Source organism: Octopus sinensis, linkage group LG9 (genome assembly GCF_006345805.1).
Source record: "Octopus sinensis linkage group LG9, ASM634580v1, whole genome shotgun sequence".
In the NCBI taxonomy this organism is placed as follows: Eukaryota; Metazoa; Mollusca; class Cephalopoda; order Octopoda; family Octopodidae; genus Octopus; species Octopus sinensis.
In genome coordinates, this window is record NC_043005.1 from 24,701,121 (window position 1) to 24,712,660 (window position 11,540).

At 41.8% G+C, this 11,540-nt stretch overlaps 1 protein-coding gene across 2 annotated transcripts in view; it reads left to right on the plus strand.

Moving 5' to 3' along the window:
- Positions 1-11,280, plus strand: part of LOC115215731 (cerebral cavernous malformations protein 2 homolog) — a 64,627-nt gene extending 53,347 nt beyond the window's left edge. For both annotated transcript variants that reach the window (XM_036505833.1, XM_029785023.2), the window contains exons 9-12: positions 2,003-2,159; positions 4,706-4,844; positions 7,781-7,910; positions 9,020-11,280. In XM_036505833.1, the coding sequence (XP_036361726.1) occupies positions 2,003-2,159; positions 4,706-4,844; positions 7,781-7,910; positions 9,020-9,149 (556 nt within the window). In that variant the 3' untranslated portion in view covers positions 9,150-11,280. The remainder of the gene's footprint in view (positions 1-2,002; positions 2,160-4,705; positions 4,845-7,780; positions 7,911-9,019) is intronic.
- The last annotated feature ends 260 nt before the right edge of the window (positions 11,281-11,540 follow it).

Consider the following 11,540-nt stretch of genomic DNA (forward strand, 5'->3'; position numbering starts at 1 on the left):
ACACGTAAAAAGCACCATCTGAACATGATCAATGCCAGGCCCACCTGACTGGCTCCTGTGCTGGTGGCATATAAAAAGCACCAGCTGATCGTGGCCGATGCCAGTACCCTTGACTGGCTCTTGTGCCGGTGGCATGTAAAAAGCATCATCTGAACATGATTGATGCCAGGCCTGCCTGACTGGCTCCCATGCCAGTGGCATGTAAAAAGCACCAACCAATCGTGGCCAATGCCAGTACTCCTGACTGGCTCCCATGCCAGTGGCATGTAAAAATCACCAACCAATCGTGGCCGATGCCAGTACCCCCTGACTGGCTCCCATGCCAGTAGCACGTAAAAATCACCAACCAATCGTGGCCAATGCCAGTACCCCCTGACTGGCTCCCATGCCAGTGGCACGTAAAAATCACCAACCAATCGTGGCCAATGCCAGTACTCCTGACTGGCTCCCATGCCAGTAGCACGTAAAAATCACCAACCAATCGTGGCCGATGCCAGTACCCCCTGACTGGCTCTTGTGCCGGTGGCACGTAAAAAGCACCAACCAATCGTGGCTAGTGTCAGTACCCCTGACTGGCTCCCATGCCAGTGGCACATAAAAAGCACCAATCAATCGTGGCTGGTGCCAGTACCCCTGACTGGCTCTTGTGCCGGTGGCACGTAAAAAGCACCAACCAATCGTGGCTGGTGCCAGTACTCCTGACTGGCTCCCATGCCAGTGGCACATAAAAAGCACCAATCAATCATGGCCGATGCCAGTACCCCTGACTGGCTCTTGTGCCGGTGGCACGTAAAAAGCACCAACCAATCGTGGCTGGTGCCAGTACTCCTGACTGGCTCCCATGCCAGTGGCACATAAAAAGCACCAATCAATCGTGGCTGATGCCAGTACCCCTGACTGGCTCTTGTGCCGGTGGCACATAAAAAGCACCAACCAATCGTGGCTGATGCCAGTACCCCTGACTGGCTCCCATGCCAGTGGCACATAAAAAGCACCAACCAGTCGTGGCCAATGTCAGTACCCCTGACTGGCTCTTGTGCCAGTGGCACGTAAAAAGCACCCACTACACTCTCAGAGTGGTTGGCATTAGGAAGGGAATCCAGCTGTAGAAACATTGCCAGATCAGACTTGAGACTGGTGCAGCCTCCTAGCTTGCCAGACCCCAATCAAACCGTCCAACCCATGCCAGCATGGAAAATGGACATTAAACGGCAATGATGACATAAAGAGTAACAAACTACTGTTGAACATTGGAGTAATTATACAGTTCTATATTTGAGAGATGAGGAATTATGTACATTGTTTACATTATTCACATTTGATGGATATTTGTCCTTATCTTGTTTGTTGTTAACACAATGTTTTGGCTAATATAGCCTCCAGCCTTCATCGGGTGTCTTGGGGAAATTTCAAAACTGGGTTCCCATTCCTAGGGTATTTTCTGATGTTGTTGTTATTGATATTATTATTATTCGGGTCACTTTCTGGAATTGAACTCGGAATCATGGGGTTAACCACAATGCTGTGTACCCACGGGCAATTATGGAGTGAATTTTAGGGCTTATAAATCTAGTTGGAGCAATGAATTATTAATAATAATTTGACATGCCAACATCTTACTAATTCTTGAGAGCAAATAAAGAACTGCATTAGATAAATATACAACTTGTAGTACAAGTAACATTCATAAGCAAAATTCTCCATGGATTTTCTTAGCTCAAAACTGGAGAGGAAGTTCTTAGTTTTAATTTTTGGGTAGCAACTATTTTGATATAACAAAGTGTGCTTAAATAATAAAGTGCCCATGGTCATCTCTAAAGTGCACATGACCATCTCTAAAGGAACAGTTCCATTGGTAAGCAGTAAGTGATCTAAATATCACAGTGTATTACTGGTACTTTTCATCATTGCTGTCCTCCCCATTTTCTTGTTTTCCAGAGGTGTAAAATGTGATGTGTATCTGTCAACAGTTTTCATTTGTTATGTTTCTCTTCCATTCCAGTATAACAACCTCTGACCAGAACCTTACCAAGAACAACACTTCATCCTACAGCCGTTCTCCGAAAGCATCCAAACGCACAATCAGCGTAACCACCGAAAGTGAGATTAGTTTGACTGGTGGTGATTATTCTGAGGTCATTCAGGATTACCTAAAGAAGGTAAGCCTCAAAGTGTCTTAATACCTGTATCATCATCATCATTTAACATCTATTTTCCATGCTGGCATGGATTGGATGACTTGACAGGAACTGGCAAGGCCAGGAACCACACTATAGTCTGTTTTGGTTTGTTTTTTTTATGGCTGGATGCCCTTCCTAATGCCAACCACTCCACAGAGCATACTGGGTGCTTTTTATGTGACACTATCACCTGTGCGTTTTACATGGCATCAGCACCCACACCAATGTTTTTTTATGTGGAAGCTTGATTTTAACATCTCATAACCGTTTAACCCAGGTGCATAGCTAGGGTAAATGGTGCCCAGGGCAAGCATCAGAATTATGACCCCCCACCACCACAACCACCAGTGCATGCATTTTGTGAGGTCAAGTAGAAACACCTATTCTGTCTAGTAGCGTGGATGAGGATAAGCAAAAGAAACCATGCCTGAAAAGGTTTAAAAAATTTTTTCAAAGGCTTAATTAGAAAATGATCTTGGCCAAAATTGCACCCCACTCAAAGTGGCACACAGGGCATGTGCCCTGCTTTCCCCACCCTAGCTACACCCCTGGTTTAACCCTTTTGATGCCCACTCACATGAGACCATCCTTGGTTCTTGATGCCAACTTCCTTTTTCTTGAAAAAAGTCTTCTATCAAAATTTTATGTTAATTTATGTTTCAAACACCAGTTTGATAATGACTTATTAACTTATTTTACTAAATTCTTAATTACTTTCAAAATCAGCTGGAATAAAAGTAATATATTTCTGCAGAAATATATTGATAAAAGAGTTAAACTATTTTTTATTGGGAATTTAAGGATTTTGAAATATTATTTTAATGGGCATTTTAATGTTTGGTTTAATGGATACCGGGTGTGTGCTGAATGAGATTTTAAAAGACATTTAATAGACATTTAAGATGGTGATAGTGGTGGTGGTTGTCTAGCCCTGATCCAGCAGACGATAATAAAAGGCATTCCAGCCACGATCATCCTGTCTTTTCCCTACATACATAGAACCCAACCTGCATTATCCAGCATGACCATTTTAAGATCATAGGGTGTGATTTGAGGGAGATTTAGCTGCTATTTCTAGCAGGTTCAATGTCTACATTGAGGTTCTCTTGTTGACTCAAGCCATTTAAGCTGCATTTAACTGGTGCTTAATGTGACTAATGTGTTTAATGAGCTTTTAATATGAGATTAATAAATGTTTAATGTGTGGTTTAATGGGTGCTTTAAATGATACCAGTCATGCACTGGGATCAGTTAAATCTACCAATCCCTTATATTTAAATATAAGGCCTTATTAATGATGATGTCATTAATATTTTTGTTATAAGGTTGGCAAGCTGGCAGAAACGTTAGCATGCTGAGGTTGACTTTGCCTTTCATCCTTTCGGGGTTGATAAATTAAGTACCAGTTATGTACTGGGGATCAATCTAATCGACTGGTCCCCTTCCCAAAATTTCAGGCCTTGCACCTAGAGTAGAACAAAAAAATAAATTATTGTTTTTGTTATGGTTATTATCATTATGCTAATGTAACCATTATTGTTATTGAAATTGTCAGTATTGTTGTTGTTGTTATTATTTTTGTTTTTGTTACTGATAGTTATCTCTCAGTGTTACTCACAGAAACACAGCCCTCCTGTAATTTTTTGGTACTCATGAAAAAACTTTCTTTTTAGTAGTTTTTAGTCTCATTGTTAGAATGTTTTTTGTTATTACTATTAAAGCGATCTAAGTTAAAAACCTTCCTTCAAAAGTTTAGGTTAATTTATACTACAAACACCTGCTTAACCCTTTCGGTACCAATCTGCCTGAAACCAGCACTGGCTCTGTAGTATAAATATCTTGTTTTCATAAGTTTTATTAAAATCTTGAATTAAAATCTTCCACTAAACATTAGCCACAATTTATGTTCCAAACACTAACTTAATGAAAACTTAAGTTATTTTACTAAATTCTTTGTTATATTGAAAACGATCAACATCAATGGAAACTATAGCTGTGATAACAGTGCTTGTGGCACGTAAGAGAACCATCTGAATGTGGCCGTTGCCAGCGCCGCCCCGACTGGCCTCCGTGCCGGTGGCACGTAAAAAAAGCACCATCTGATTGTGGCCGTTGCCAGCCTCGTCTGGCCACGGTGCCGGTGGCACATAAAAAGCACCATCCGATCATGGCTGTTTGCCAGCCTCGTCTGGTACCTGTGCAGGTGGCACGTAAAAAGCACTCACTACACTCATGGAGTGGTTGGCGTTAGGAAGGGCCTCCAGCTGTAGAAACTGCCAGATCAGACTGGGCCTGGCGCAGCCTTCTGGTTTCCCAGACCCCAGTTGAACCGTCCAACCCATGCTAGCATGGAAAACGGACGTTAAACGATGATGATGATGATGATGACTTAAAATTAATTGAAATAAACACCAAGCATCTCAAAATAAATACAGTAACGAAAGCGTTGAAGTTGTTGTTGTGATTCATTCATAAAGTTGTTATTTTTGTTGTCACTATTAATATTGTTGTTGTTAATGTTACAGCTCCACAAATGCCTCACCAAAACAGAGCTGTGCCAGTTTGCTGTTCTGCTCACTGCTCGACAGAAAGGTGCCACCACAGGAGAATTTTGCAAAGAGGTTTTCAATTTGTTTGGACAAGAAAGAAAACATATGATGACTGGTGAGATATCAATCAGTAATTTTATTCCACAGACATTTTGGAGACATTCTTTGTCAATTCCCTTCTGTCAAATACCATTTTAACACAACTACTGTAATTTCTATTTCTATGAAACCGCAGTATATGTACCACCCCTATTCAAATCTACCCTGTATACCAACTCTGTCCAGGTCCACCCTATGTATCATACCTACCCAGGTCCATCTTATTTACCATCTCTACCCAAGTTTACCTGGTATATGCCCCTATCTAGCGATATGTGCACCACCCCTATTCATACCCACTTTGTATATCAGACTTGCCAAAATCTACCTTGTATTGCACTCCTAAAATAGCCACGACTTGACTTGGGAACCACTTGATGACAGGCAGAAAATCACTTGGTGGCAGACATTCCAAGATGGTCTAAAGATAGTCACCATTACATGGAATGTATGTATAAGACAAGCATCCAGCTGAACCCAGTGGAGGAAAATTGCTGCCAAATGCACTGAGCATTGCAGGAAGAACTGAAGCCCAAACTAAAGCTAATAACACCTCAATCTGTGCTGCCTGACTGGCTCTTCATGCCAGTGGCACGTAAAAAGCACCATCCGAATGTGGTTGATGCCAGCGTCACTGCCCCAGCTGGCTCGTGTGCAGGTAGCACATAAGAAGCATCATCCGAACGTGGCCGATACCAGTGCTGCCTAACTAGCTCCCATGCTGGTGGCACGTAAAAAGCACCCTCTATACTCTCAGAGTGGTTGGCATTAGGAAGGGCATCCAGCTGTAGAAACATTGCCTGATCAGATTGGGGCCTGATGTGACCTCCTGGCTTGCCAGTCCTCAGTCAAACCGTCCAACCCATGTCAGCATGGAAAACGAACTTTAAACAATGATTATGATGATCCAAGTCAATCTGGTCTACCTCCCCAACCTAAGTTCACCCTGTGTACCACCCCTTTCCCAAGTTCATCCTTTGTACTTCCTCTACCCAGGTACAACTTGTGTACTATACCTACCCGAGTTCATTCTATGTACCTCACTTATCCAAGTTGACCCTATGTACCACATCTATTTAGATCCACCCGATATACCACATCTGCCCAAGTTTACCTTTCCTAAGTCGACTTTGTCTACTTTGTCAGGGGTGTTACACCCTCAACAAGTGTACCCAGAATATCACACCTAAGTCCACCCTTCACTCTCCCCTTACCCACTTGTTTTGCCATACCTGCTGCCCCTACCCAAGAACTACAACTTCTTTGACAAAGTCATTTTAGACCCCAGTTTGGCTCTGAGTCTTCAAATTTAGAGTCAAAAGCCTTCTAACCATGACCATCTCATCTCTTGTATCAGGCCCAGTATATTCTAGAATTACATTATACTAAGTATTCTTCCTTTCTAAAGATAATAAACTGTGGCTTGAAGGAGATTTGGTTGCTGTTTCTAGCAGGGTGGGCTGCCACATATGGTTCACTTGTTGGTGATGATGATGGTTGTGTATCTGCTGTTATTGGACCCTATCCCAGTCCTGATCCATCAAACCTATGGATTAAAAATAATTCACATATAAATATCCTGTCTTTAATTCAGACACTGGCTATCTAGGAATATGTATACTTCAACAAGAAGTATACATGAGATAATGTTACCCTAGATTAAAAAAAAAAAAGGGGACCCCCTTCGGTTATGAACAATCATGGATTTGCACCTAGGAAGTTCCCCTCTGATGCACAAGTCTGGACAAGGTTGTTTATGGAAGACCAGCAGTCACTCATGCATACTAGCCCTCTTCTCCATGCCACTGATGTTATCCAAAAGAAAGGCAAATGGGCCGATACAGTGACGTCCCAACTCATTTCTACAGCTGAGTGAACTGGAGCAACGTGAAATTAAAATAAAGTGCCTTGCTCAAGAACACAACACCCAGCTTGGTCCAGGAATCAAATTCACTTCCTCATGCTTGTGAGCCTGATGCTCTAACCACTGAGCTATGCACCTTCACTACTCTAGATACACTATGGGCATGGCTGTGTGGTTAGGGAGCTTGCTTCCTAGCTACATGGTTTCGGGTTCAGTCCCACTGCATGGCACTTTGGGTAGGTGTCTTCCACTATAGCCCCGAGCCGACTGAAGCTTTGTGATTGAATTCGGCAGGCGGAAGTTACTGCCGTGTGTGTATATGTGCGTGTAGGTGCTTGTGCCTCTCCGAAAGAGAGAGAGAGAATGTTTAAAAATAACATTACTAATAATAATGATGAGCACCCAGGGAGAGCACACTATTTTGTTTATTTATTAATAAGGAATGCATAACTGGGATGTAGCCAGCCCACTTATTCATTCCTTTCCTTCTTGGGACACAAAACTCTACTCGTGAAGACCTGTTGAGGCAAGTGAAATCAAAATCGTAATCGATCAACATCAATGGAATTTGTAGCTGTGATACCAGTGCCGGTGGCACGTAGGAGAACCATCCGAACGTGGCCGTAGCCAGCGCCGCCCTGACTGGCCTCCGTGCCGGTGGCACGTAAAAAGCACCATCCGATCATGGCCGTTTGCCAGCCTCGTCTGGCACCTGTGCCGGTGGCACATAAAAAGCACCCACTACACTCACGGAGTGGTTGGCGTTCGAAAGGGCATCCAGCTGTAGAAACACTGCCAGATCAGACTGGGCCTGGTGCAGCCTTCTGGCTTCCCAGACCCCAGTTGAACCGTCCAACCCATGCTAGCATGGAAAGCGGACGTTAAATGATGATGATGATGATGATGATTAATACTACTTTGTAATTATTCTTTAGAAATTTTGCATCCAGGACAAAGGTTCCTGTGGCCCCACTTAAGACTGACTTTGGGCTAAACAACACCTTCAAGAACCATTCTTCTTTTATTCTTTCAATTCCATCTCCACCTTATTTTCTAATGTAATGTTGTTCTATTAACATCTCTATTAGGCATGGGTCCTTTCATAGAAGCAAAAGACTATCATGTGTTTGAAGAATTCTTGTCTAAAAATTCTATGGCGCTTCCAGCAAATGGCCATGGTACCATCTCCAGCTTCCACAGCAATTCTCAGCTCTGCAAGTAAGTTATCCATTGGGTTTATTTATCTGTCTTTCACTTACTGATTGGTTACACTGTTACTTATTTCAGTCATTTCACTGTGGCCATGCTGCAGCATTGCTTTTCAGTCGAACAAATTAATCCCAGGATTTATTCTTTGTAAGCTTAGTACTTACTCTATGGGTCCCTTTTGCTGAACTGCTAAGTTACAGGGTTGTAAACATACCAACATCAGTTGTCAGGCGATGGTGGGAAGACAAATAAAGACACACTTACACATTACATACATACGATGGGCTTCTTTCAGTTTCTGCCTACCAAATCCACTCACAAGGCTTAGGGCAGCCTGAGGCTATATTAGAAGACACCTGCCCAAGGTACCACGCAGTGGGACTGAACCCAGAACCATGTGGTTAGGAAGCAAGCTTCTTACCACACAGTCACGAGTATACATGTGGAGACAGCCAAAAGAAGCATTTGACCCAGACTGCCTTCTTCCAGCTGTTAAACATGGAGGAGGATCAGTGATAATCTGGGGGTGGGGGCTATATCTTGGAAATCTGTTGGCCCAGTGGTTTCACTTCATAGCAGAATTAATAGTCAAGACTATTTAAATATTTTATCTGATTAAATTCAATTGTTTCCAGAGGGAAATGCAATCTGTCAGGATGATAATGCCCCAATTCACATCGCTAAAGTTGTTACTGAATGGCACATTCTAGTGAAGTTGAACATCTTATTTGTCCACCACAGTCCCCAGATCTCATTATTATTGAACATTTATGGTGCATTTTAGAAAAGCAAATGAGTCGATATTCTCACCATAATCACTACAAGAACTGGAGACTGTTTTAGCTGAAGAATGGACAAAAATTCCTTTGGAAAAAATTTAGACTTTGTACAAGTCCATACCTCATAGAATTCAAGCTATAATTACTGCTAAATGTGGCCCTACCCCTTATTAAAATAAATTTGCTTGAAATTTTAAGGTGTTTCCATTATTTTGTCCAACCCCTGTGTGTGTGTGTGTGTGTGTGTATATGCATGATTTGTTTAATGTAATTTCATGTTATTTACCTCTTTTTTTCCTTTTGTTTTTCTTTTCACGTTTCTCCAACCAATTTATCAAGAGACAATGGCATTACAACTCACTCTATAAACAGCGGAGATATGGATGAATTTGATCGGATGATGGACTGCATCTCAGATCAGATCGATAACATGGAGAACAGTGTCGATGTGGACAGCTTTGTGTCATGAAACCTGACTTTCCCCACCCATATACAGACCTTCTTGCCTTCTCTTTAGTATTTATGTTTTATTTTTTTGTTTCTTTTTACAATGCACCCCCCCCCCATCATTTATGACAGTCCACGCTACTGAGTGACTCTTCAGTTCCCAACTCCTCCACTAATCATCTACCCATCCACCCATAGCTACCTGTTTCAAACTTCCAAAACTGTTCCCAGAGAAACATCACTTACATGATCTTTTTTTTTTTATACAACTATCTTCCTCTCTCTCTCTCTTAATTGACAGTGGAGTTCTTGATGACTTTATTACCTCTCAGAATGCTCCAACAAGCTGAATTTTTACAATACGGCTTTGACCAATCAGCATGCAGCTTAGACATAACAGTTTGCCAAGCATAGCGATATTCTGTAATTTGTTTATATTTATATGCTAGAGATATTCTTTAATCCACAGCATTAACTGGTTGTTATATTATCGCTGTTCTAAGAGGTACTAAAGTTGTCAAGAACTCAGCTGTCAGTAAAACACATTTGAAATCTGATGATTACTCTAAGTATGAAAGTACTAACTTAACTTTATGAGCATTAAAAAATATATTTTTTAATGTTAAAATACCATAATAAAAAACGTGAAAACCAGACTATGTTTTAACTATATTCAACAGATATCATCATCATCATCCAGTGTTTTAAATCTGGGTTTTATCCCTGTTAATGGGAGTGTCCGTATCTACCTTAATGCTATAGAAACCGAGGTAGACAGGTGCAGCCCACCCCAAACTTTGGGCCAGCTGGCTGGTGCCCATTCTCCTTTGCTATCATGAGGCTTTTTTGGAGCTGGATTCTCTATGGGGAGCATGCCCTTGCTTACTCCCAACCTCTGTTCTAGACATGAATTGTCCTGAGATCAAGGCCTCTACCATGATTTTTAAGAAATGTGGTGGAAAACTAGTTTGGTGTATCAAGAAGTATTGTCTCGAAAGTAATGACAGCCCTTGTATGTGTATGGAGAGAGGGTAAGTGGTATATCCATGATGGTTAATTGATAAATTGTGATGTCTCTTACTCCCACCCCATCTCTTTCTATTTGTATGTGTATATTTCTGAACCTACATATGTGTGTGTGTGTGTGTGTGTTTATTTCTTGCACCAAAAAGTACTTTTGCCACAGCAGGCTGAACATCCAATCAGCCATGCTAAATTTGCCAGCATCCAAACAGCTGCACCCTATCATCTCATTCTGGGTCCGTAGATATCCTGAAGCATTTGGACCACCCGTACACAGTTCTCCATCCCTCTCTGCCCTGGACCCCAGCATTCATTAATCCTTCAGAGATATTCAGGCTGTACCTCAGCCATATTCTTATCACTGATCTGGGAGTGAGTGTGACCCACAAAGGCCCTGGCTACTGTTTGCCTCCTCTCAATAATTCATAAACAGAAATATGTAGTGCCCCAGCATGGCCACAGGCCTCTGTCTGGAAGTTGCAAAAGAAGTAAAGAATAACTAGAGCAAGACATATGGCTCTGCTTCTGCCATTTCATACTGTTTGAACATAAAACCAGGCTGCTACCCCTTATTTTTACTGATGAGTGGTTTCTAGTTGGACCCAAATCTCCACTCTCCCATCCAGCTGTAAAAACAACTTCTCTGGAGCCAGTAATAGAGTCAGTTGGTGGTCACTCAACTTGCTAGAAATAACGACCAAGTCTCCCTCAAATCACAACCTAGCAACTTGAAAAAAGGAAAAAACACTTTGGATGAGATGTAATGGCCATGGGTGGCATGTAAATCCACAAATGCAAATGCACATATATGCAATGCATGCAAATACATGCACATTTGCATGTACACAAACATGCACTCACTGATATACTTGCAGATGCACAAACATGCAGACATCTACACAGGAGAGCACACACACACACATATACACCCATAGTTATATGCACATGTACATGCATAGTTATGCACACAGGTGCACACAACACACTCGCATGCACACATATGCACCACATCCACTTTAGATTTCTGTTGCTCGTGTGGAAACAAATGGAAAACTGCATCTTAAGTATGATTTTGTTATTGGGAACACAGCGTTGGATCCGAGAAAGCCTGTCTAAGAGAAAGAAAGGGAGAGAGTGAGAAAGAAACAGAGAGAAGAGATACAGAGTAAAAGAAGAGAGAGAAGACAAAGAGAGGGAGAGAGAAAGAAAGAGACAAAAAGCGAGAGAGTGTGTGTGTATATATATGTATGAGAGAGAGAGACATATAGAATGATAGGCAAATACACACACACAGATAAACATCCTTCTGACAGGTATTTGCGCTGACATTTGAGTTTCTAGGAATGCTGACAAACTAGTTTAAAATACCATCCTGTTGTTATTACAAGTA